The 25,435-nt window shown below is 37.4% G+C and overlaps 1 protein-coding gene and 1 long non-coding RNA gene across 8 annotated transcripts in view; one reads left to right on the top strand and one right to left on the bottom strand.

Moving 5' to 3' along the window:
* Positions 1–25,435, bottom strand: part of CPED1 (cadherin like and PC-esterase domain containing 1) — a 268,162-nt gene that overhangs the window by 221,048 nt on the left and 21,679 nt on the right. For 3 of the 5 annotated variants that reach the window (XR_012380298.1, XR_012380299.1, XM_025865766.2), the window contains exon 2: positions 19,275–19,458. The exons of the other annotated variants lie outside the window; for them this stretch is intronic. Coding sequence is in view for 1 of the 3 variants with exons in the window: in XM_025865766.2 (XP_025721551.1) it covers positions 19,275–19,458 (184 nt within the window). In the remaining 2 variants the exon portion in view is untranslated. The remainder of the gene's footprint in view (positions 1–19,274; positions 19,459–25,435) is intronic. 5 annotated transcript variants of the gene reach the window in all.
* On the top strand, positions 7,351–25,350 carry LOC141373899 (uncharacterized). 3 transcript variants are annotated; one of them, XR_012380302.1, is made up of 5 exons: positions 7,351–7,369; positions 13,298–13,483; positions 17,594–17,776; positions 23,368–23,505; positions 25,046–25,350. It is a non-coding gene; the product is annotated as an uncharacterized lncRNA (long non-coding RNA). The 3 variants fall into 3 exon arrangements; XR_012380301.1 differs by lacking the exon at positions 17,594–17,776; XR_012380303.1 differs by lacking the exons at positions 7,351–7,369; positions 17,594–17,776 and adding an exon at positions 7,509–7,657.

Here is a 25,435-nt window from a genome sequence, read left to right as displayed (position 1 = left end):
TGAAGAAACGTTTACTTTAGAAAGCTCCATAGGTTTTTTAAAATGGTATTTTTAAAGATTGTCAGGGCACTTCTTTAGGCTGCTGTTGAAATGTAATCAAACGTGTGTTTAAACTTTTACTGCTTTCAAGACTACTGTCTGTCTGGGATAAAACTCTCATTATAGCATTTTACCGAATTTCTAAATGTCTGGAATTCCCACCAGCTTGAAGACCTTAAAAGAAATGAACACTGCGGCAATTTTAAAAATCAGACTACACCTTGTGCCTAGATATTGGTTTCTAACATCATCCTTCAATAAAAGGAACCACAGGTCCTTGGAGAAATGGCTGATTCAAGGGCCTGGAGTAGTAAATATACAAGATGAGCCTAGAGCATCACTGTGTCAGAAAGTAAGGAAGAGCTCAAAACCAAACAAGAAAACAAACAAAAGCAATGATGGAAGTATGTCAAAGGGACACCAGGAGCCAAGAACCAAAACTGTAACAATTTGAGTAACAGAATAAATAATATTGGATTATAACCCAAAATATAAAATAACTATCCATGAGTCCATGCTGATATAAACCAATGATCTGAATAAATAAATGGGGGGAAGAGACAAACCTTGCGAGTAGAAATACCAAATAATGTATGGAGCTACTGCAAACTCAAGGAGGTGGAGCACAACTTCCTGGTCCTTCTTTGTGAGCTGAACATAATGCCATCCTTCCAAAGAGTACAGTATGGAAAGTGGAAGTAAAAGAATAACAGCGGAAGACCTGACAAACACTACCTTAGGCAAGTAATCTTAATATTAGATCTTGCTTAATAACCATGTCTTGACTATAACTTGAGTTCTTGCTTAATAACCATGTCTTGACTATGGTTACATTCTAAATGTAGATGTTCTTGCTTAATAACCATGTCTTGACTATAACTTGAGTAGTTAGTGTCACTTATAAAATATCCTGATGCCTGAATATAATGTCCTCCTCCTAAGACTTGTTATGAGGTTGGTGCTTTAAACTGAGTTCTTTTATTACTTAAGTACTTGACATGAGTTTTTGACAGACATTCCTTATACCAAATTCCACATTATGGAACAGGAGATTTTAGTGTATAATTAGTATTGTGACACTTCATTTAACCAAATATTATTCCTTCTTCCTGTTTTATTAAAAGTCATTTTGCATGACTTCTTTAAAATGCAATGAATGCAACCTAGTCATGCCTGGTTTAACATTTTATAATAAGGCACTGGGGACTATGAGCAATCTGAGAGGGAGGAGGGCGTCATTGATTTAAAATTTATTCTAAGAATAATTCCACACTAATTCAGCACAGATGAGAACTAAGGCTTAAGAAAATTAATTCACTAACATGAGAAAAAAACCAACTCCCTCAATGGCTTATTACTTAATGCAACAAGTATTTTAGGATTACACATCTCCTGCTCATAATACAGTATTTTCAATCTCTTTGGAAATTTATTTAACCCAATCATATATTTCTGTAAGATATTTATGGGGCAAGTCTTATCTTCCATTTTCAAATCAAGCAATAGATAATCTAATGAACTTGTTCAAGGTCATTCCAAAAAGTAGTTGTAATAATAGTACTAACATTTAGGGAATGTTATGAGGCTTAAATGAGTTAATATTCATAAAGTGCTTAGAACAGTGCCTAGTACTTGACGAGCTTTATATTAATATTTGTTTAATGAATAAATAGGTGAGTGGAAGGTATACACAGGCAGATAAATTCCAGATCTAGGTGATGAACTTTCAAGAAACAAAATACATCATATTCCAGCTTATTATTTAAGGCTTCCAGATCTAGGTGATGACCTTTCAAGAAAAAAAATACGACATCTTCTAGCTTATTATTTAAGGCTCTGTGTAGAGAGACATAAGTGTAATTTAGGAAACACAGTGAATAATCTTCTTTTCCAACTCTTTACTACCCCTTTGTTTCTTAAGCCTTTTTACCATAGGAGGACAGACACTCATTGGTGGCTTCAATCTAAGGAAAAGGGAGGACCTACCTCATCAGTGGGTAGGCTTCTGTTAAAATTCATGCATATTATCTAGAACCAGGCTCAGCAGTTTTCTCTCACTGGCAGTAAGGTACATTTGCTAGAATAGGAACAAATGATGAAGAAATGGACATTCTCATGAGTGAGTAGCAACAAGCCCCAAGTGGTAGGTGAGATCTGACCGACTAGGCCAGCCTCTATAGCACCCTAAAGTGGATGCTTTAGGTAAGGAGGCACCTGGTAATGGGCTAACAGGTCTACCACCTAAGACAAGTTTCAACCACTTCACAATTTTCTGAAAATTGGCCCTGCTCCTAGAAGCCAAGACGATATTGGAAATGTCTCCTGAGGCTAATAATTCTATTATCCATGAGATGAGTAATATTTAAGTCAATGTGCAACTATGCCAAGTATTATTAAAGTGTACCATACTTTCAATGTGACTTCTTCTTATGCATCTAACAGGTATAATTTATCCCATAGATTTTAACAGAATTCTGCAAAATCAGTTTCCTCTTATCTCATAACATTAATTTTCCACCTCTCCAGAGATGCTTGGAACATATTTGCTATTTTTCTCTCTAATTATTTACTACTCAAAATTCATATAGTAATCTCATTTCTTTATTTTGATTATCTAAAATCATTTTCTTTGTTTTATTGACATTCTTAATTTTAAGATTTATGTACATATTTTATTATGTTTTGATGCTTTAACTTCTATTAAATTGATTCCCAAGAATAATATTGCTGGCTTAAAAAGTATAAGTATTTTAAATTTTATAGATTTTTCCAGATTGCTTTCCAAAAGAAGACTAGAAAATTTCACATTTCCACAAGGAAGATATGAGAGCTTCCACTCCCAGAATTCCTACCAGCAATAAGTGATATCACCAATTTTGGGTTTTGCCAATTCTACGAATGTAAAGTGATATTTTATACTTTAAACTTTTTCTGTAACCTTTTCTGAATTTCACGATCTTTTCTTCTCTGTTTTGCTATTTGGATATGCTTTCTATAAACTTTTTTCTTTTCCAGTAATATCTACACCCAACTTGGGGCTTGAATTTACAACCCCGAGATTAAGAGTCACATGCTCTACCAAAGGAGCTGGCCAGGCACCCTTTTATAAACTTCTTATTACATTTGATGTAGTGTTCCATGTAGTGAAAAACTTTTTGTATAAAAAAGCTTTATGAATAAAAATGAAGTTTAAAAAACATCATTTAGCATAATAAAAATATTTGCAGTTGATGTGCAAGTAAAACTTCCTTTTTAGTAAAAAATTAAATTGATGTGTTATTTTTAACTCATCGGATTAAAAAACATTTTAACATCTATCCCTTAAAGATTGCGAACTAGCACTGGTGATGAAAGTCAAAATAGGAACCATCCTTTTGTAGAGAAATTTGGCAGGGAGAACCACAGTTTTATTATTTTTACCATCGGCCAAATAATTAAGTGTTACACTTAGATCTCCGAAATGTAATATAAATGAATATAATAGTAAAGTTGTATTGTATAGCAATTAGTTGACAAAATTCTAAATATCTATCAAGAAGGACTCTGTAAAAATCCCATGGTATTCCATATAATAAAATACTAAAAAAGAATGAAGCAAAAATTTTCACACACTTTGCAGAAACTAGTGTGCTATTGTGGTTATAGAATCAGGTTTGGTAGGGTGCCTGGGTATCTCAGTTGGTTAAGCAGCTGCCTTCGGCTCAGGTCATGATCCCAGGGTCCTGGGATCGAACCCCGCATTGGGCTCCCTGCTCGGCGGGGAGCCTGCTTCTTCCTCTCCCTCTGCCTGCCTCTCTGCCTACTTGTGCTCTCTATCTCTCTGTCAAATAAATAAAATCTTAAAAAAAAAAAAAGACTCAGGTTTGGAGAGAGACAGTCGTGGGCCAAACCTCAGCTGTGCCAGCTCTGAGATGCATTGCTCATTCCTCATTTGTGAACCAGAAATACCTACCTTACGGACTAGAAGTGAGAATTCAATGAGCTAATGTAGGTAAAGTGCATATCACAGCACATTTAGTTAATAGTCAAAAAAGACAAACTTAAAACTACTGATAGGAAAATCTATTCAAATTTTTAAGCCTATGTTGATACGGCAAAGCTTTATCAGAATATCCGAATATTAACATTTTATCTGTTAAAACATATGGGATAAGCTATCGTATAAAGAGGCAGGAGGCAAAAAGGTAAGATGCAAGTGTGTGTGTTCATGTATATGTGTGTGTGTGTGTGTGCGCGCGCACGCTTGGGCCGTTCTTGGAGAGATGCCTGGAAACATGTACAACATTGACTGTGTTATCTCTGGGTTGTGGGATTTGGATTTAATTTTTCACATTCCTTTTTGTATTCGCAAACATTTGGTTAAATATTCTACCATAAACATGTAACATCTTAGAAAATGGGACTATTTTCTAAAAATGTAATTAGGATATGCATGCTTACAGCCAAGTAAAGAAATATTATTCTCTAAGAAAAATGACATTTGTCTTTTCACACATTACATATCTTTCATAGTACTATAAAATGTCAATTAACTGTTATACAGAAACAAAAATGTATGGAAAATTAACCTGGATCTTGATCATTTTAAAATTCAAAATGTCTCGGTATCACAAAGAGTACCTTAAAAATACTCAATGTATTTGGTGAGTAATATACAAAGTAATAGGATTTCTTTCTATAAGACAAGAAATAAAAATCAGTCTCAGCATGCAATAATCATGCTGTGTAGCTATGAGTTAGAGATTTCAGGTACCCACAAAATAAGGTCTTGCTGATAAACTTTAATATGCTATTTCTCCAAAAAGTGGACAAATAATGAATAGAGCAAACAAACCAGTGGAAATGCAAACACTCATTATTCCTGATATGTTGGCTATCTGGATGAGCCTTTAGATTACCATGGAATGTGCCTGCCTTTCTGGCATTCCCAGCATTCTTACTATGAGGCAAGTACCAATTTCCAACAGAAACAATCTGTTTTATACTACAGCTGTGATTTTGGATTTCCATGCCATACTTCCATAGAACAACAGGTCAAGTTCTCATTCTGAAAACAACCTCACTTATTAAAATGACAGAGTTTTGATATTGGTGAGGTTTAGTGAGATGGGAATTTTTTTGCATGTCTAATGGGAAATGCTTTTAAACTTTTCAGGTAGAATTTTGACAGCATGAATCATGAGCTTCAAAAAGCACCCTCATTCTTCCTTTCAACAGTTTTAATTTTAGAAATTTGTGCTAAGAAAAGAATTAGAAATGTAGACAAAGATTTATATAGAAGAATTTGTATAGAAGAATTATTTACACAGCAAAACATTGGCAACATCATAAATATTTAACAATGTGGAAAGTATTAAGAAAATCATATTAAACAAACATTAAATACATCCACATAACATAATCTTATGTAGCCACTGAAATAATGTTTACAAAGATGTTATGGCCTGTGTTTCTAATAAATAGTATCCTAAAAAAGCAAGCTAGAAAATTGTGTAAAACGTATAAAAAACTTATAAAGAAACAAGTCCCAAAATTAACTGTCTTTGTGGGTGGCCTTATAGGTAATCTCCTCCATTCTTTATTGTATTTTTTATGTATTTTGCAATTGGAATAGATCCTAAAGATTATCTAGTCCAAAAATCTTCATCTTCTGTAAAATGAAAGGCTTCTGAAGAAATGAGGTAACTTAGTCACAGTTTCACATTGACAATAAACCCAAGGCAGCTTTCCTCTTTTCCCTAGTACCTTCTTGCTGCTCCTTGGGGGCACAGAATTACCATTTGGGATAAATCATATGTTCATGTTTTTACCTCAATCCCACTATCTTCAAGCAAACCCAACATGCCCAAAGACAGTTTAAATGCAGCTGCTTGTTGCTATCAATTCAAATGGGCCACTAGCCTTGACTATAAAGAATTAAGATAACATGTACCAAGACTTTGCATGCCAACTTATAATTATTGGATTTAGCATCTATTTGATTTCAGGAGCAGGGCTTCTCACCAATGTGGAAGATTGGCTCAGAGTCCTGGCAGGGCAAATGGGGAATTATTTGGCCACTAACTACTTAAATAGCAAATAGGCAGAACTTCTTTGTGCTTCTGGAAGAAACACAGAAAAACTGTAATAAAGAAGTATCCAGCACAGTAGTCTCAACATATGGTCCAGGACCAGCACATTAGCATTACCTGGAAATTTCTTATTTCTTAACACACCTCCCCATTGTTACTGACTGGGTCAGATCTACTGGGAATAGGGTTCAGCAATCTGTGACTTAACAAGTCTTCCAGACAATTCCAATACATAGTAAGTTTGAGGATCATGGGCCCAGTAAACAGTAGGTACTATGCTTGTGCTTTGCCAAAACTATGCTCTTTAAACAACCATCCAGAGAGGGATTCCCTTTACCTACTGATAAGTACAAAATACAGAGCTCGCTATTAGGAAAGCAGGGCACCCTAAGCGTCATCTCTGCCCTTCATACCCCTTAATCACTTGTTTGGTCACTCTGATAATGAGGTGGGATGTTAAACAAGATTTTTTAAATTCTAAAAGTTCCCTGTTCTAAATAGATCATTTTGTTGCACAGATGATGAGATTCTCATATGACTTTTATATTTTTCCTTAGAGACAGAGCTGAAAAGAATTATTATTACTGTTAAAAGACTACTATTAACTTCTTGGTGGAATTCTTTCCTTGAAAGCAGAGACATCACCGGCTTGACCAACTCTGAAACAAGGTTACAGAGAATTCGTCACTAAGGGCAAAGAGTATGTGAGTTTTGTTTTTCAGTTGGTTTTGCTCAGACACAGCCTGGAGCACATTTCATTTTGCTCTACCATACAACTATTTCCTTTCACACTAAATAGTTTTTCCCTAGTTTTCTAAGAAGCAAATGGTGCTTGAATATGCGAGGAAAGATTCAGTTATTTTCTTAGTATATTTGCAGGTTTATTTTTTCAACTGCTTATTCATTTAATTGTGTGCCTACTAGGTATATGCAAGACACTGTCTTATGCAGAATGAACAGATGAATAAAACATTCCTTGCTTTACAAGAAGTTTATAATATAGAAGGCGAGACGAGATGAACACAATAAAAAATATAAAAATATATAACACAAAACATACTCTAGGCCTCAGAGATGTTTGAATCATGTGTGATGAGGTCTCAGATAACTTGTTTACTATTTCTACTTTGAGGGAAATTCATGGGTAAACTTACAAATTAATTTAGATTTTAAGAAATGGCAGACAGGAAGGAATCCTCGGAGCCAAAAACCTCAGTAGCAATGCAAATCACAAAGTTTTGAAATGTGATCAGGCAAAGGTGAGTAGGCCAATAGCAGGGAGCCCACACATTACTATCACTTAGGAGTCCTGTAAAAAAAGAGTGATATCCAGGTTCATTCTCCTCCTCTAAAATTCTGATATAATTTTCAGAAGTGGGGCCTGGGCATAGACTTTTGTTAAGATCCCTGAATCATTCGGGTGTGAAGCCAAGCCTGAGAATCATGCTACAGCCGGCATGGGAAGCTTTGAATGCCGTGCCAAGAAATACCTCTTCTGATTAGGAGGAAATGAGATGTCACTGAAGACTTCTGCATAGGGAAGTGATGTAAGCAGAGCCATGTTTGTGTAATATTAAACTAGCAGTCGTGGTGGGGGTGTACTGTCAAAAGCAGAGACCAGCCCCTGGGCGAGTATTTAGTTGCCATTGTGATAGCATGAGAGGCCCAAAATGTGGAGCCATGGCCCAGATGCCTAATGTGTGCTGCAGCTGAAGAAGAGGGAGAACCTGAAGATGAGCTTTAGCACATGAGAGACTGAGGGAATGCAGTACTCACAAGAGAAACATGGCTGGCAGAACCACAGACGTTACTGGGGTGGAAGAAGACAAGTGTAGTTTGCTACATGTTGAGACAGTGGGACACACAAATCAAAACATCTATCAGGTACCTGAGAATCAAGACTCTAAAAACTCTGCTTACAGAAGACAAATTAGGATTCAACATTATGCAGAGGTTATATCTACAGAGGAGATTTTTTTTTTAGTGAGATATAATTGCATATAACATTATATTAGATTCAGGTGCACCACATAATGATTCAATATATGCATATATTGTAAAATGACCACCACAGTAAGTCTAGTTAACATTCATCACCACATAGTTACAAATTTGTGTGTGTGTGTGTATGTGTATGTGGAGAACTTTTACCATTTACTCTCTTAGCAACTTTAAACATAAAATACAGTGTTATTAACTATAGTCACCATGCTGTACATGGCATCCCTAGAACTTATTTCTTTTTTAAAAGAATTTATTTAGGGGCGGCTGGGTGGCTCAGTCATTAAGCGTCTGCTTTCAGCTCAGGTCATGATCCCAGGGTCCTGGGATAGAGTCTCGCATCGGGCTCCCTGCTCAGCGGGGAGCCTGCTTCTCCCTCTCCCACTCCCCCTGCTTGTGTTCCCTCTCTTGCTGTGTCTCTCTCTGTCAAATAAATAAATAAAATCTTAAAAAAAAATAATTTATTTATTTGAGAGAGAGAGCACACAAGTGGGGGGAGGGGCAGAGGGAGAGGGAGAAGCAGGCTCCTGCTGAGCAAGGAGCCTGATGCAGGACTCCATCCCAGGACCCTGAGATCATGACCCAAGCCGAAGACACAGACACTTAACCAACTGAGCCACCCAGGCGCCCCCCTAGAACTTATTTCTAACTGGGAGTGGGTACCTTTTGGCCACCTTCATCCATTTAGCCCAGCCCCCTCCCCCCAACACCACTTCTGGCTGCCACCAATCTGTTCTCCAGAGGAGATTATTGAACCTGCAGAGTAGAAAAATATCTTGAGGAAATATCAAGATAGGGGAAAAAAAGAAGACTGCAGATAAGTGTCTTGGAGAGAATGTCCATGTTTGGAGGAAGATCATAAAGAAGAAGGGTCAGAAGGGTTGGAGAAGCAGGAGAGGGCAGCATTAAGGAAGTTAAGGGAGAAAAGAGTTTGTAAGAAAATTCTATACCCCATGGGACCTAGACATTGCTAGGACAGGTGTTTATTCCACTGATTCACACATTTCACCAAGTTTGGGAATCACTGTTAAGTAAGATTAAGGAAATTGAGAAATTACCTCACATTAAAGCTTAATTTCAGTTTTTAAAAAATTATTACATAACTTTTGAAGAACACTGATATTCTACTCAGGCTCAAATCTGCTCTCATACCAAAAATAATGCAATCACAAATATAGTGACTATGTTTTGTAAAAAAAAAGGAGTTTCTTGGTAAACTCCGAAAAAAAGTTATTTTAAGAGAGGGGCGAGTCAGATTATTGAGGCTTAATCAGAGAGAGATTACTGAGGAAAATATACTTTTTCTTGAGTCTTGGATGTCTAGACATCCACAAAGAGATGCTGTTAGGAAGAAGCAACTTTAGCTAAAAGGAAGATGAAAGATCATAGAGAATATCCAAAGGGAAATATTAATGAATAATGTTTAACTAATTAGTTAATTAATTCTCCGGAGGGAAAGTCAAGTCTCAAAGGGAAGTGACTGGGGAGGTTTACAATAATTATAAAATGGAGAGTAGAAAGCAAAAGTGGTAAAAAATGAAGAGGCAGTCTCGAAAATGTGGATAGATGCTCCCAAACTCCTCCCAAATTGAGGGAACCATCTAAAATATTTCAAGCATCTAATGGGTGCCTGGGTGGCTCAGTTGGTTAAGCGACTGCCTTCAGCTCAGGTCATGATCCTGGGGTCCCGGGATCGAGTCCCGCATCGGGCTCCCTGCTCAGCAGGGAGTCTGCTTCTCCCTCTGACTCTCTTCCCTCTCGTGCTCTCTATCTCATTCTCTCTCTCAAATAAATAAATAAAATCTAAAAAAAAAAATATTTCAAGCATCTAAATCTGATAATACACTAGTATAGTAAACACACCATATCTGGAGTCCCCAAACTCCCTGTAGTTAATCCACACACTCTGTCACTTGAAAAGTCCCATATGAAACAGTTTGTTTTTCTTTCCTGGAGTCTTTCCTTAATCTAAATATAATATGAATATTATTTATTTTTACAAATTAAATCTGTCATTCGAAGCATAGTTTAGTCTATGGCAAAACCAACAAAATGTCTAATTTCTGAAAGAAAAAAGTCTTTAATTCTAAAGAAATATGAAAAGAACAATGACATGAAATAAATTCCAGTTGACCCTTGAACAATGCAGGGGTGAGGGGATACCAACTCCTGTAGAGTAGAAAATCTGTATAAAACTTTCAACTCCCCCCAAACTTAACTACTCATAGCCTACTGTTGATCAAAAGCCTTACCAATAACATGAATAGTCAACTAATATATATTTTGTATGTTCCAAGTATTATACACTGTATTGTTATAATAATGCAAGCTAGAGAAAAGAAATATTATTAAGAAAGTCATAAGGAAGAGCAAATACATTTATAGGACTGTTCTGTAAGAAATCCGTGTATAAGTGGACCCACATGGTTCAAATCTGTGTTGTTCAAAGGCCAACTGTACTTATAAAAATTAATTTGAGATGAAAACAACATAGAACATCAACCAAAGTTCTCAAATTTACCTGTACTTTAGAATCACCTGGAGATTTTAAACTCTAGATCCACTAAATCAGAACATCTGCACCTAGAAACTAGGAAGCAGGAGTTTAAAGCTCTTCAGAGGATTTCCATGGACAGCCAAGTTTGAGAACCACTGATCTAAAAAGATCAGAGGGAATCCATATTACCTGGTGTCTGAAATGAAATATTTTAACCGACCACTGAATTTGGCTATTAATTTTGTAACTGAGGCAAACTACGTGACATGTAGTTTTTTGTTGTTCTACAAAAGCAACCATATGTATCTGCCAAGGGAAAAAAAAACCTGCAAGATTTTTTCCCTTCACACTAAGCCAAACAATAGTATGTTATTTGTAATATGGTAAAATAAAAAAGATTAATGCTGTAACTTTAAAAAAAATAAAAGTAGCAGAAAGGGCATTTAAAGAAAGAGTTCAGAGAAAGGATCTTCAAAGCTATATTAAACATTTCCCGGCTTTGGAAAACTTAAATACCCAATCTGGTTTCTATGAAACTTAAAAAGATCAAACGATTAGAAGGAAGCTAGGCTTGAATGAGAAATGCTGGGGATTTCAGTAAACATCTGGTTACCATTTTCAATGGTAAGAACCAACCCACTTAAGGAAGCAAGTTTAGTTTCTTTGGAGTAAAAATGAGACACTGGCTTTTTGTTCTCTTTGCACAGTGGAGGGTAAAGGAAACATCAGAATGGGGAGGTCACTTGAAGCTCAACTTTTATAAATAAGAAAGCTTTTTTCAAAAACTAAAGTAAATTGAACTCGGGTCTCTGTAGTATAAACAGCCCAACTGAGTTAAGGTTAAATAAACATTCCTTGAGCTCTAGTGTGCCAATTAAAGAACAAATTCTGTTTGGTCGTAAATACATCAGTAATTCTATAAGCACGGAGGAAAATAACAATAAACCTGAACACACAATTACCGCCTGTCATACTACAATAAAATAGAATGGGTGCAGACCAGCAAGTTTCTTTGATTCAATTTCCTTTTTTCTTTTCTCCCCAGTTTGATTAACTAAAGGCACAGAAGCACTTCTGATATCACCCAAAACCTATTCATTCCTTGCATAATAAAAAATGTATGTCAAAGGCGTTCTTGGTGAAATACGGACAAGGCAAAACACACTGTGCCTCTTTAATGTGACCTTTACTCTTTCGTCTTCCTGCTAAGTAATCATAGAGCATATTAAACTCAGGGAAGCAGCAGGGGTGCTGGTGTGAGGCTGCAGACAGGAAGGAGGGAGAGGAGCAGTTCATTAAGCTCTCTAGTTTTCAAGGATCAGTAGACGCATCTGCTATCAACACGCACTACTAGCCAAAGGGGAATCGCCCTGGGTTTTGCCTCCAGACCAATGTTCCTCCACTCCTTTGCTCACCATTCCTCTCTTCTGCCCTTGGATGTGAGACTAAAAAGACTAAAGAAAAGGAATCCCTAGAATGATGAGGTTTATTTATTTTTTTAAAAGATTTTATTTATTTATTCAGAAGAGACAGAGAGAGAGAGGCAGAGGGAGAAGCAGGCTCCTTGCTGAGCAGGGAGCCCGATGTGGGACTCGATCCCAGGAAGCTGGGATCATGACCTGAGGTGAAGGCAGACGCTTAACCATCTGAGCCACCCAGGCGCCGGAATGATGAGGTTTAAAACCTCGTCTTACTTTCCATCATTCTGTGCGTATAGAGGTTACAGTGCCGACCTGAAAAAGACTTGGGTAGTGATTTTACTCATTCTCCTGAGTAATAAATCAAGTGCTCGGGAGCACCCCTGACTTGATGCCACGCCAACAACACCTCCTAGGTTCTGAAATGGGCATTTCCCCTGCTGGGTAACTCTGACTGATAAAATGTTCATCCTTAAATTGGCCCTGGTTATGTCTTCTAGAGTTACCACAAATAAATCTTGTACCCAAGTGTCCCGTTAAACAGTGGGTGCACAAAAATATTGGTCCAACTACTTTCAGGGCCTCCCAGAAACATTGTTTGCAATTGGAACCATCCATTTTCTTGTGCCTGCTGCAGAGCTGGTTTTGGCTGCAACGGCAAAAATATGCCCTCTTCAAGTATACGTAAATAATTCTCACCCAATGATAAAATATACTATGTGTCAGAGTCTCTTGGACCATATATTACTTAGATTCTACCCTGGGAGCAAGTTAAAAACTTTTGGAAAATATTTATTCTCTCTTAGGCCCCTACTCCATTCTATGAACTAAAACAATGATTTACTAAATAGGACCTGGGTGATTTGACAGAGAATAATTTGATGCTGATTCTATCTTTTTCTGTAGAGAAGGTGTATGTTATAAAATCCCTGGGTCATATGATATATTTTTCCAAAGCAAGGGATTGGAAGAACATAAAGATGAATATTTTACACTATTCTATGCAAAGAAGTAGAGAGCGTACTGTAAAGGACACAAATGGGACCTAAATCACAAGATGGGTGCTTGACCCTAAATGCTTTCTATGTCCACAAGCCACAAAAGCTATATGCTTACTTTCACGTGTCCTTTATTGGACAGCATTTTGTTAGGTAATGCTATGTGTTTCATTGTTTTATGGGATATTAAACCCTCAGTGAATCAGTCATCACCGTTAGGCAGATAACTCACAAATTCTCATCTTCTGCCCTGGCCTCTCTTGTTTTCTTCAGTTTTTGGTAAATGCATTCAGATGAAAAGCTCAAGGCACCTGAGACTAAATATGCCTAGAACTAAACTCATCCATCCTCCTCCAAAATCAACAGACAGTAACACTGGTAAATGTGACAGAGGAGTCTTAAAAGCAAAAGAAGAAAAGAACTCTGAAAAATGGACACAAGCACTAAAAGCCCCAACAGGTAATAACAGCCCTATATACTACCATAGTTGTAGTTGAATTACCTTTATATAAGAACAGATCTGAGCATAGGTAGAATATCAGTGTACCTATAAAGTTACATAAAAATAGAAGGCTTATCAATTAAGTTTTAATGTGAATTTTCTGAGGTACTTCACTATTTAAGGGGCTCAAATATTGGGGCACCTGGGTGGCTCAGCCATTAAGTGTCTGCCTTCGGCTCAGGTTATGATCCCAGGGTGCTGGGATCGAGTCCAGCATCGGGCTCCTGGCTCAGCAGGAAGCCTATTTCTCCCTCTCCCTCTCCCACTCCCCCTGTTTGTGTTCCCTCTCTGGCTGTCTCTCTGTCAAATTAAAAAAAAGGGGGGGCTCAAATATTGGTACACTATGTTATCTTCATTTATTCATGCATTCAGCTGTATTCAATAAATATTCATTGTGTGCCTCTAGGTGGACGGCATGGTTTTAAATGATAAGACGAACAGACATGGTCCCTGACCTCAAGGAACTCATAGATTTTTTTCTTAATGAGGGGTCTTTCCCAAGGGAATGGTCCAGGAGACTATGTGTTGGAATTTCAGGACGGTTTACAACCCAGGCCTTTCAATGGGAACATGTAGGTTGATAAAGAGGGCCTTGAAAGCACCTATCAAGTTCATTTATCACAAAATATCCATTGGCAGCACCCCTATGTTCTTCATATAGAACCCATTTTAAGTGTACCTCCCCAGAAAGGAATCTCCATAATCTCCTTTCTGGAATTAGTTCTTGACAGAAGTAATGATATTATCTCCCATTCCTGGAGTGCCCATAATGTGGCATTCATAGAACAATCCAAAACAATCAATTCCCAGAGAAAACTAGGGCTTTGAGAGGTTAAGTAACTTGTCGAAGGTTATATAACCATTAAAGGTAACACTAAAACTCAACCCAGGTTTGATCTTACTCCAAAGCTTATTCTTTTTAATTACCACAGTCTACTACCTCCCCAAGAAAGCAATTATTGTGGTTAAGTTCTTCTTACTTATGGGAAATTTAAATCTCAACTTCCTTATAGGTTCTTCTTGAATACAAATAAACTAAAGAAAAAAAAACTGAAATATGCTTTCCATCACAAAAGTTAAGCTTGATCTGTAGTAGTTGCTTCTTTTCCATACAAACCCCAGAAACAGTTTTTGGCAAGTAGCCATTATAAATAAACCTTCAAAATTAAACTAAATTTCAAATGGTACATGGATGTGTTGGACATTTTTGAGAGTGAAAGTGAATGTAAATAAAAGTATAGGAGGATAGAAAACTATTAAATTATAAGCAGGGAAGGAAATAGGTTTTTTCTTCTCTAATCTATTTTCCACAACATTAAGTAATGATCTGTATCTCTCGCTCTATTAACTATATCTTTTAATAGTGCTTCCCAAGAACACAGCTAGATAAATTACAGTGTCCTTATTAGGGAGGGAAAAAACCGTGAAGCAACATTATTTAAAATAGCATTCTCCAGAACACAATATATCAAGTTTAATATCAATACAAATATCAATAAATGCTATCACCATATTAACTCTAGCCCTTCCTAGAAATGCCTTGGTCATACCGTGCTGTAATGTTATGCTCTCAGCTCCTGTTGGAAGGTTGCTGTATGAACTAAGATATGACATCCACTTCATCTGCCTCCTGACCCATTACATAACTTAGGTTTGTTTACTTACTAATCCCTTCAAGAAACTTGTTTTAAATATACTGCTTGTGCATGTGGGTGGTTAGGGGAAGGAACGTCATGTTCCCTTCTTTCTGAGAGTAAAATTTCCATTCTTTTCCTTGTTGCTCTCGGTATTTGCAGGCTCAAGCCAAAATTAAGCTTCAATTATGGTAACTAAGAGGAATATCCAGACTGAGCCCTAACTTTATATTTCCATTTTAGTAATGTTATTATTATATGTTTTATTGTAAACCATCAAATCCTTTTCAAATGAGGTTTGGTATAAGTTACAAAACTAAACTGTCTCAGTCCTAGAGTTTAACCATCAGCTTGGGATGGGATCAGATGACATAGAATTAATCTAGCTACATGGGTCAGCAAACTTTTTCTGTTAAGGGACCAATAAATGTTTAGGCCATAAGAGCCATACCAGCGGGCAATCGTTTGCCAACCCCTGGCCAGAAAATTGATATAGTCTTCCACTTTTTGTGTTTCTTCAAAAAAACATTCCATGTAGAACCCCCATGTTACAAAAACAAGAGCAATTTGAAACCATAAGAATGACCAATTCTGTAGCGAGTTGGCATTTGTTTTTCACAGGGACTATATAATACATTTAATTTAGAATTGCAAGGTGTATTCAGAAGTGAACAGAAAACTGATAAATATGCACTACTCTTCAAGTATACAGAAATAATTCTGATCCAATGGTACAACCTACTGAGACAGAGTCTCACGGACGACATACTACTTAGATGTTACCATGGGAATAGGTTAAGATTTTCGGAAAATATCTACTTTCTTTTAGGCTACTATACTATTCCATGTACTAAAGCACTGATTTACTAAGTAGTATCTAGATACTAGGAAGGGCAATGATTGATGGGTGCTTCTATCTTTTTCTCTAGAGAATTATATGTTCTTACAAATGCAGGGACATAAGATATATTTTTTCCAAAGCAAGAGACTGAAGGACGACAAAGTATATGTCTTACATGCTGCTAAGTTTTATAGGCCTAAATCTGTAAAGACAATTGTCCTCTTACTGTTTTCTAAATCAGCTTAAAGATTAAATGCTTATAAATACCTATACAGTTAATACTTAAGTAGTACATTGGCGTTATAGCAAGCAGACTTTTGCATTGTTTTATTCCCAGAATTAAGTCTAGAGATCGCTATGTCTTGAACCAATAGTATATCCCTTAGGATAGTGTGCCCCAGTGGGATATATATCAGAATCATATGTGTCTGTTTTTAACATATAAATTTCCGGGCCCCACTCCCAGACTATTGAATTAAAAAATAGTGGCTGGGCTTTACGTTGTCTCCTCCCAGAACTCTGATGGGGTGGACAAAGTGATTAAATTCTCACCACATACTACCATGAAGCAATATCATTATTGCCTTTAACAGATAAGAGAACCAGAGCTAAAAGAACCTAACTTGCTTAAAGTTGCATATCCTCAGCCCTACTGGCTTTCGGGATAGAGCCACGGACTTCTGTTAAATCACTAGAATGGAATTAACCAGGGAAAAAAACATAATGCCCACATTCTAACTTAGAACCCGAGACTGTTTACTTTTCCTTTCAAGGAATATTTACTAAATAAGTAGTAGGAAAGCTGAATAAAATATAAAGCCCAAATGTTATTCTACAAAAACAGATTATCCTTAATAGTGGAATTTTGCCTGGCTATGACCCTTTTATTTTTTTGATTTTTATCCATTTCTGGCCTTAAAGGTTTAAAAAAGAAAAAAAAAAAAAGTAGCTCCAGGCTGGAAAGAGGCCGCTGGTGCTTCAAACAATGGCATAGAAAAAGGTCAGCAGAACTGATTGGGGTCAGATCAGAAGAGGAGAGAAAAGCAGGTAAAATGGATAGGTAGAATAGGAAAATATTATTTTGTATTTATTTTCCTCCAACCAAGCATGTATTTTATAAATGTCTCAAATCTGCTCCTGGGCACTTAGTAACATTTGTGTTAGTACCTATTTTTTTTTTTTTTTTGATGTAGTAGTTTCAAATTTCAGTTTAGCAGAGAGCAGAAGCTGCAACAGCAAAGTTAAAGATAGGAGGGGTAGGTCTCCCGATCATTCTGAATTGCTTCCATTTCCCCCAAGATGCTCACCATGGAGAAATTAAGTTTAAATGAGCAAATATAGCATCATACTTTCTGCTGCCATATGTATGGTAAAGTAAGCATGAGGTGATTATGGGAAACTAAAGAAAAACGAATTTGACAAGAATCAAATCTTTAGAAAATATTTTTATAGTGAGTGCCTCAATGCAAACACAATTTAGAGATTAAATCTGTGGCCATGGAAATAAACTGCAATAAAAAAGTGATTTTTTTCCTATATGTTAGAAAATCAAGGAAATGTTAGATTATGGTCACAGAACTTTTTTATTTCAGGTATTTGAGGTTGCCCTCACAGTGAAAACTACAAAATTAGATGAAAAACCAAAAGTCAATTTTGCATACTCTTGAAATTGCTACCCTTCTTGAGGCCTTATCCAGGAATATCTTATTATATGGAGTCGAAGAAACCAAGAAAGAATGAGGAAGTGGATGTTTTACAAGCTGAGGGAATATGGGGTAAGTGAGCCAAATCAGCATTTACACTGACAAAGTCTGGTGACACCCATCTCGTTATCTTATGCTGGGCCCAGCAGCTGCTTTGGCTGCCAGAGTTTATTGCCTTCAGGCTGTCTTTGCACTGTTCTTGATATTTGGAAGATGCAAAGTCATCCTCCTCGTAAAACTGACCCAAGGACATTAAGGGAGAGAGCAGACGTATTCCTTCTGAATTGCAACTGGACAGAATTGAAAATTGGAACTGAACTGAAGTTGAAATGCACGAAGAACCAACCTTCTGCCCCTGCACAGTCAGGAGCAGCTTCAGGGAGGCAGAAGAACACAGCAATTTCGGACACCAGCGGTGTGTCATCACGAAATCACCTACTTCAGGGATGGGCTAAGATGCTTTACGGGATGAGAGGGAGACTCAACATTTTATATCTTTCCTTAACATGGATAAATGGTTTTTCTGACAATACCATTTACGGATGCTCCAGAACTCTCAATTGGTCCTTCTTAATAGAACCAAGCACAATGCAGTTTCCAAAATTCATTTTCAGCCCTCTTTGATATTCCAGAACTTTCACCTGCCCTTTGGTTTTTCTCATTTGCTTCCAGAAGCCCAGCACTCTAGATTACCATAGGACTCCCAGGGGACAGGGCCCAGCAAATGGTGTTCCTGAAGACCTGTCCTCATGGCCCATACTCGGCAGGTTTTTAGAACCTTTGTTTTCATCAAAGTGTATCTTTCTGGGCCCTATCCTCCAAAAGCTTTGCTAGCTAAGTGGCTTATACCTTTACAGCCAGTGCGGTGAAAGGTGAACATGGTGAAGGGGAATTGTGGCTAATTGTTCCCCTCACCTCATTCATTCAGCGGCATCAGCTAGCTCTTGAAAGAGCAAGGTGGAGTGTATCTGCTCAGGAAACGTTAGCTGTTATTGTTACTGCCCTTTTTGACCCTCATCATTTCCTCAACTTTCTTTTCAAATACCCTAATGTTTAAAAACTTGTCTTTTATTTCTCACTTCAAATGATAGAAATAAAAGTACTTGACTAGTAATAGTTTGTGTGATAAATATCCATACTTCTTTCACATTTTAGAGCCAATCTGTGAATCACATTTAAGCTGGCTTCTCGAAACAATTTTCAGCACATTCTACTTGCAGTCAGATGAAGTGGCAATTTTCTTAAAATATGGAGCAGTTTGGTGCTGGGCAGAACATGTATTCAGGCTCATAAACATAAACATTTTTTATGTAGCATTTAAATATGAACTATGCAACTCCAAATGCTACAAAAATATAAACAAAATAATTTCAGGAATAAAGAAATATAGCTAAAGAAAAATTGAGAGGAAGCAAGAAAAAAAAGGAGACAAGTTTTCTTTGATACAAGAAAGTTGATCATGGCTAAAAATTTGTTTTTATAAATTTCTTTAGGGAAAGAATGTAGCACACTCTAGAAAGTGTTTCACATTATATATCAAGCAACTTGGGTATTTACTTCTTATTCTGACCTTTTTCTAGCAGCCCCAGCCCAAGGCCAGCACCGATCCTTTCTTCAGCGATGACAACCGTATAGCGATGCTGAGTGAGAAGGTGCTGGTGGAGCAGAAGCTCTGTTTTGCTGAAGGAAGGAGGCCTGTAGAGTATGGCCCTTCTGTCATGGCTGCCAAAGTGTGTCTCTACTGATTTCTCCATCTAAAAAACAAAAAACAAAAACAAAAACAAACAAACAAAAAAAACAAGAAAGAAAGGAGACATAAAAATTCAAGAGTAGGAAGTAGCACACTGCCCTTGAAGGACATCATTAATGCAAATGCAAGGGCCATTCCAAAAGTTATCCTGTCAGTTTTTCTCTGGAAATGAAAGACAGACTCTCTGAAAGGCTGACAAGGACAAAGGCGACCTCACAGGCAAGAACTGAAGGTGGACTGAATTTTTCTCACTATTACAGAGATGAAAATTTTAGGCCATTAAAATATAGAGGTCCTAGAGGAATACTATTACATAGAAATACGGAGCTCAACTCTAGCTGAAAATATAAATTAATACCAATGCCTTTCATCTGCATTGTGCTTATATAAAATATTTCCAGATGCATTATCTTCTAACAGTGCTTTTTAGGTAAACACAGGAGAGGAAATCGACTCAGAAAGGATGGATTTTGTGCTAGCAGGACGTGTTCAGGAACAGGGAGAGCTGCAAAGCAAGCTCCAAGCTCTTTGGAGATACATAATGCTGCTCGATCACGATGCAGCAAAATTGGAATACATCTCAGTGTGGCAGGGTGGCTCCCTGTCCGCGAAGAAGAATATCATAATTTCAGGTTCTTCCCTCCATAGTTTATTGCTCCTCCAAATAAATATTCCTCTTTCTCACACCAATGTTTGAAATTCCACTAACAAAAGGGAATTTTCAAATTGACAAGTAGAAAGAATGCTGATATTTGAGTTCATTATACGGTATAATAGCTGACATTGGGTATTTTCCTGAAAACTTGAGATTAAACCTTCATAAAGTAGACATTTTTTGTTGCCAGGAGCGATGAGATTGGATGGGGGTTACAATGAGCAAAGACTGGGAGGTCAAAGAGGAGGAGACAAAGGAGTTGGGGGAGGATGATGAGGGAAAAGAGATAAAAAAACAAAACTGGGAATCCAAATAATTCACAGTGGTACCTCTGAGTCCAACTGTTCGCTTTATGGATCTAAAATATATGGACCATGTCTTTTCACTACTTAAATTTCTTCATTACTTCCCATTACTGATAGAATCCATTCCAAATCTTCATCAAAGAGCACAAGGCCATTCAAACTTAAACCCTGTCTTTCTTCTCTGGTCATATCACAATCTTAATCATTCCCATTCCTGATCCCATCCTGTTCTTTCATATACATCCCCCTGTGCCTTCTACCTAAAATTCCTTCTTCTCTCTCTCTGTTTCGTCCATCTGACTAGCTCCAAATCAAACATCACCTCTTTTGGAAAGTTTTCATTGAAATACACCCTCCCATTAGCACTTATGAGAGGAAGTGTGCATCTCTCCCTGATGTGAGCTCCTTAACAGGCGGTACACATGTATGCATAGTACATGTTTAATAAATGAAGATATCTACAAAATTAATGAGCCACAGTGCTCTATCCAGATCTTTGAAGATATGGGTGGAAAGAAAGAAGAAACAGATTTCGATTACAAACCCTCTGAGGTCAGGAACCATATCCTAGTTTTCATTGCATACAAATTATTGCCATCTGTAAATGAATAGACAAAGCAGAGTGCCGTGCAGGAGCACACAAACTCTGGAGAGACTGCCGGCTTTGAATCCTCTGGTTCCACCGACACTCTTTGTGTGACCTTGGACCTGGTATATGGGAAATACTATATATGTGGGTTTTTTTTTTAAGATTTTATTTATTTGAGAGAGAGAGGGAAAACACAGAGGGAGAGTGAGAGGGAGAAGCAGACTCCCCGCTGAGCAGAGAGTCTGATGCGGGGCTCAGTCCAAGGACCCTGAGATCCTGACCTGAGCTGAAGGCAGATGCCTAACTGACTGAGCCACCTAGGCACCCCTATGGTTTTTTTAAAGATTTATTTATTTACTTGAGAGACAGAGTGCACACATAAGTGGGGGAAGGGGCAGAAGGTGAGAATCTCAAGCAGACTCCCCAGCAAGCAGGGAGCCCAATTCGAGGTGCGATCTCAGGACCCTGAGATTATGACCTCAGCCAAAACCAAGAGTTAGACACTTAGCTGACTGAGTCACCCAGGCACCCCTATATATGTGTTTTTTAAATAATAATATAAAGAGCAAAGAGTCAGAAAAAACTCTTTCTGAGTCTAAGCTCTGCCTGGCACATGGTAACATAGGCGTTTAATATGTGTGTGATGGATTTAATAGAAAGGAATAGAACACTAGCTAATCACACCTCCCCTGTGTGGCACTTTGGGCAAATATGATTAATTAGATATTTTCCCTTGTTAAAGGATGTCGTGTTTTATTGATAATGAAATGATTGATTGATTGATTGTTAAGGAAACTTTTTAAACTCAAAAATTTAACTGCAAACTGGGACATGATTTCCCAGCCAATATCACATTGTTTGTCACAATAAACTTATGAGAAAGAGTCTTTGAAGTCAAAAACAGGTTGAGCCTCTGTACACAGGACTTAGAGGAACTAGTAACCCACAGGAGGCCAAAATAAAGAAACATGCATCTAGGTGCAAGGGAAGACAGATGCTTCCAAATATATCAGTGTCACTCAGGCGAAATGCACAGTGCCAGAATTCCCTTCTCACATTATTTTCTTTCGTAATCACAGGATGCTCCTCTCTATTACAGCTGGCTCAAGTAGAGCAGTGATTTCACATGAGGAGAGTGTGTTTTCAAACTTTATGTTATTATTTTGAAAGATACATCCCTCCTCCCCCTACCCTGGCCATGATGAGTTTAAGCAAGAGCAATGTAGCTCTTACCAGTGTATCCTACATAGAGCATATTGCAAATAAAGTATAATTATTGGCCATATTTTCTAATAACCTTTACAACATAGACTGACATTTTAACTTGCATCTCAGACTACAGAGAATAATGGGAAGTGAGCTTGTCGGTCAAATTATGTTGTATTATCCTGTAATACAAACTGCTCCTGTCCTTGTCATATTTATAACACACTGTATCAGCAAAATGGCCCAAGACCAAGGGAAAAGAACACTTTTAACTGGTCCAACAACAGGTGCACACACTGCATACGTGAAATAAAATCTACGTGAATAATTATGTCAACCGCACCAATAAATGTGGGATTATCAAATGCCAGAAGCAGCACTTTGGGAAATGAGAGCTCTTGATTACTCCTACAATTCTAAAGATGTATTTTTAGTGGAAGAATTTAACCTGGCCATCATTACAATAACTTAACTTGAGACTCACAGCCCTGCAGAGAAGACCTTAGGAAAGAATGAGTGTTACTGGATGTTAACATTCTGAACTCCCAAGTCATTTCTCTCTCTCCCTTCTTCTAGAAAGAGCTGAAAAATTGTCCCTCAGAAATCACTTTGCAGACTATATGAAAGTTATTTTAGTTTTTAAAAAGATTTTATTGATTTATTTGAGAGGGGGGAAGGGGCAGAGCGAGAGGGAGAAAGAGTCTTAAGCAGACTCCATGCTCGTCAGGGAGCCCGACATGGGGCTCAATCTCTCGACCTGGAGATCATGACCCTGAGATCACAACCTGAGCAGAAATAAAGAATAGGACTCTTAACTGACTTTACCACCCAGGTGTCCCTGTGAAAGTTATTTTAAAACTGAACACGTTTGGGGAGCCTGGGTGGCACAGTCAGTTAAGCATTAGACTCTTGATTTCAGCTCAGGTCATGATCTCAGGGTTGTGATCTCAGGGTCATGGGATGGAGCCCCGCATCGGGGCTCCGTGCACATCCGGGAGTCTGTTTAAGATTCTCTTGCTGTCCCTCTCCCTCTCTCCCCCCCCCATCCCATTTGCACTTTCACACTCTCTCTCTCAAATAAATAAATCTTAAAAAAACCGAACACTTATTATTTTTATTGGAAAGACTTCAAAATCTGAAACTCTTATACCACATTAGATAAAGCAAAGGACAGAGTGTTATAATAAACAACCTGAAGTGTTAGATGCAGCAATGTGGAGGAAGAACAGAGGAAGACCAGGGATCCGAAATCTGCATTTGAATTCTGACTGCCACTTTCTGGTTTCATCCATGGGGGTGAGTTGTTTTATCTCTCTACAGCAGAGTTTTCTCATATGTATAGCTGAAGTAACAAATTCTACCTCATGAAGTTGTATAGGGAATTAAATTAGTTTGCTATATGAAAGTGTCCAACAAAGTGTTTCATCAATAAATGACATCAATTATTAATAAAATTGAATAATTATATATTGTAACTCTGATTTTCCATTAAAAGTTCTATAAGCATTAGGGGTACCTGGGTGGCGCAATCGGTTCAGCATCTGACTCTTGGTTTCAGCTCAGGTCCTGATCTCAGGGTTGTAAGATCGAGCCCTGCGTCGGGCTCCGTGCTCAGCATGGAGTCTTCCTGGGACTCTCTCTCCCTCACCCTCTGCCCCTCCTCCCTGCACTCTCTCTCTCTAAATAAATATTAAAAAAAAAAGACTTCTATAAGCTTTACAATTACTATAGTTTGGCCTCTGTCATAAAAAGCATTTCTGTAATAAACTATATGTTTCCACGTATCTTGATACATGTTTTGCTCTATATGACTCATCACCTTTTTTTTAAAGATTTTATTTATTTATTTGAGAGAGAGAGAGAGGAGGGGGAGGGGCAGAGGGAGAGGGAGAAGCAGACTCCCCACTGAGCAGGGAGCCGGACACAGGACTCGATTCCAGGACCCAGGGATTGTGACCTGAGCCGAAGGCAGATGCTTAACCAACTGAGCCACCCAGGCACCCAACTCATCAACTTTTAATGCAAAAATATAATTTATATATTTGTTATATTTATTGTCTGTCTCCCCACACCATAAAAGGAGGTAAATGAAACCATATATTTTGTCTATTTTGTTCACTTTTCTTTCCCCAACCTAAGACTACTACTGGGCACATAAGGGGCACATAATATATAGTCTTTGAATGGAGGAATACAAACATCTTTTTTTCAATATGTATAAGTCTTGGTTATAAATAGAAAGTGGTGAACATTTGTATTAAGAAGTTTATTTCAGCAGAATTTCAAATAGTAGCAAGAATGACAAAAATAAGATTAAATGAGCAAAGTAATGAATTTGCAGTAGAAAAATCAAATAAAGAGCTATATTATAAAACTTTATTTCTCAGTTACTTACAGTATTAAAAAATCTTCAACCAAGACTTACCACAAAAGCAGGAACTATAGCTCTTTAAAATATAGTAAGGATGAAAAATAAAACTTGGATTTTTTTTCACATGACAGAAATGTTTTCTAGATTTATTAAAGTAGCCATGTATTTATGACACCTTTTGATGCTCAAATACAAATCATATAGTAGACCTTGGATGTGTGTTATATATAACTAAAAGTCAAATTGCCTTGCTGGTCTAGATCTTTGACATTTTAGAAATATTGCTGAGTCTATCATAGTGAATTATGTTTTAATTTTCCCATTATAAGAATAAAATAGGATTTTTTTTTTTTTTTACCCACTGGTGAAATTTGTACTTACTTTAGAGAATTCAAGAAATAACATGGAGTTTTCTTGGATGCATATGCTACACATTTTCCACTTAAAAATTATTTGTAATTACAGGACAGTTTAGGAACCACAGGCTCCCTGGATATGCAAGCAGAGCCTCATGACAACGTTCCTCACCCAAATGAATCTTTAGTTAACCTCTGCCTTTATCTCACAACTGACTCAACTGGATCTCAAGTCCATCATGGAAGGAACACACACTTCTCAGACCTACTCCATGACAATGAGCACCTTCTGATTGTACTCCCAAACTGCACCTTGGGGCTACTGTAACCCATGAACAACCAATGAAAGGCAAGTTTGCTCATCCGTGCCTCTATGTCAGTTTTAAACAATAATAGAGAAACAAAAGCAATAAAGTTTCAATACAAAAAATGTATTCCCAATACAGCTTTGATGAAATGGCACCCACTTAAATAGCTATTCCCAAAATCCATCACCACT

The sequence above is a fragment of the Callorhinus ursinus genome, unplaced genomic scaffold (genome assembly GCF_003265705.2).
Source record: "Callorhinus ursinus isolate GAN/ISIS: 27379988/994484 unplaced genomic scaffold, GSC_fseal_2.0 scaffold12, whole genome shotgun sequence".
Lineage (NCBI taxonomy): Eukaryota > Metazoa > Chordata > Mammalia > Carnivora > Otariidae > Callorhinus > Callorhinus ursinus.
The sequence above is the reverse complement of the archived record's forward strand: the minus strand, read 5'-3'. Positions and strand labels throughout refer to the sequence as shown.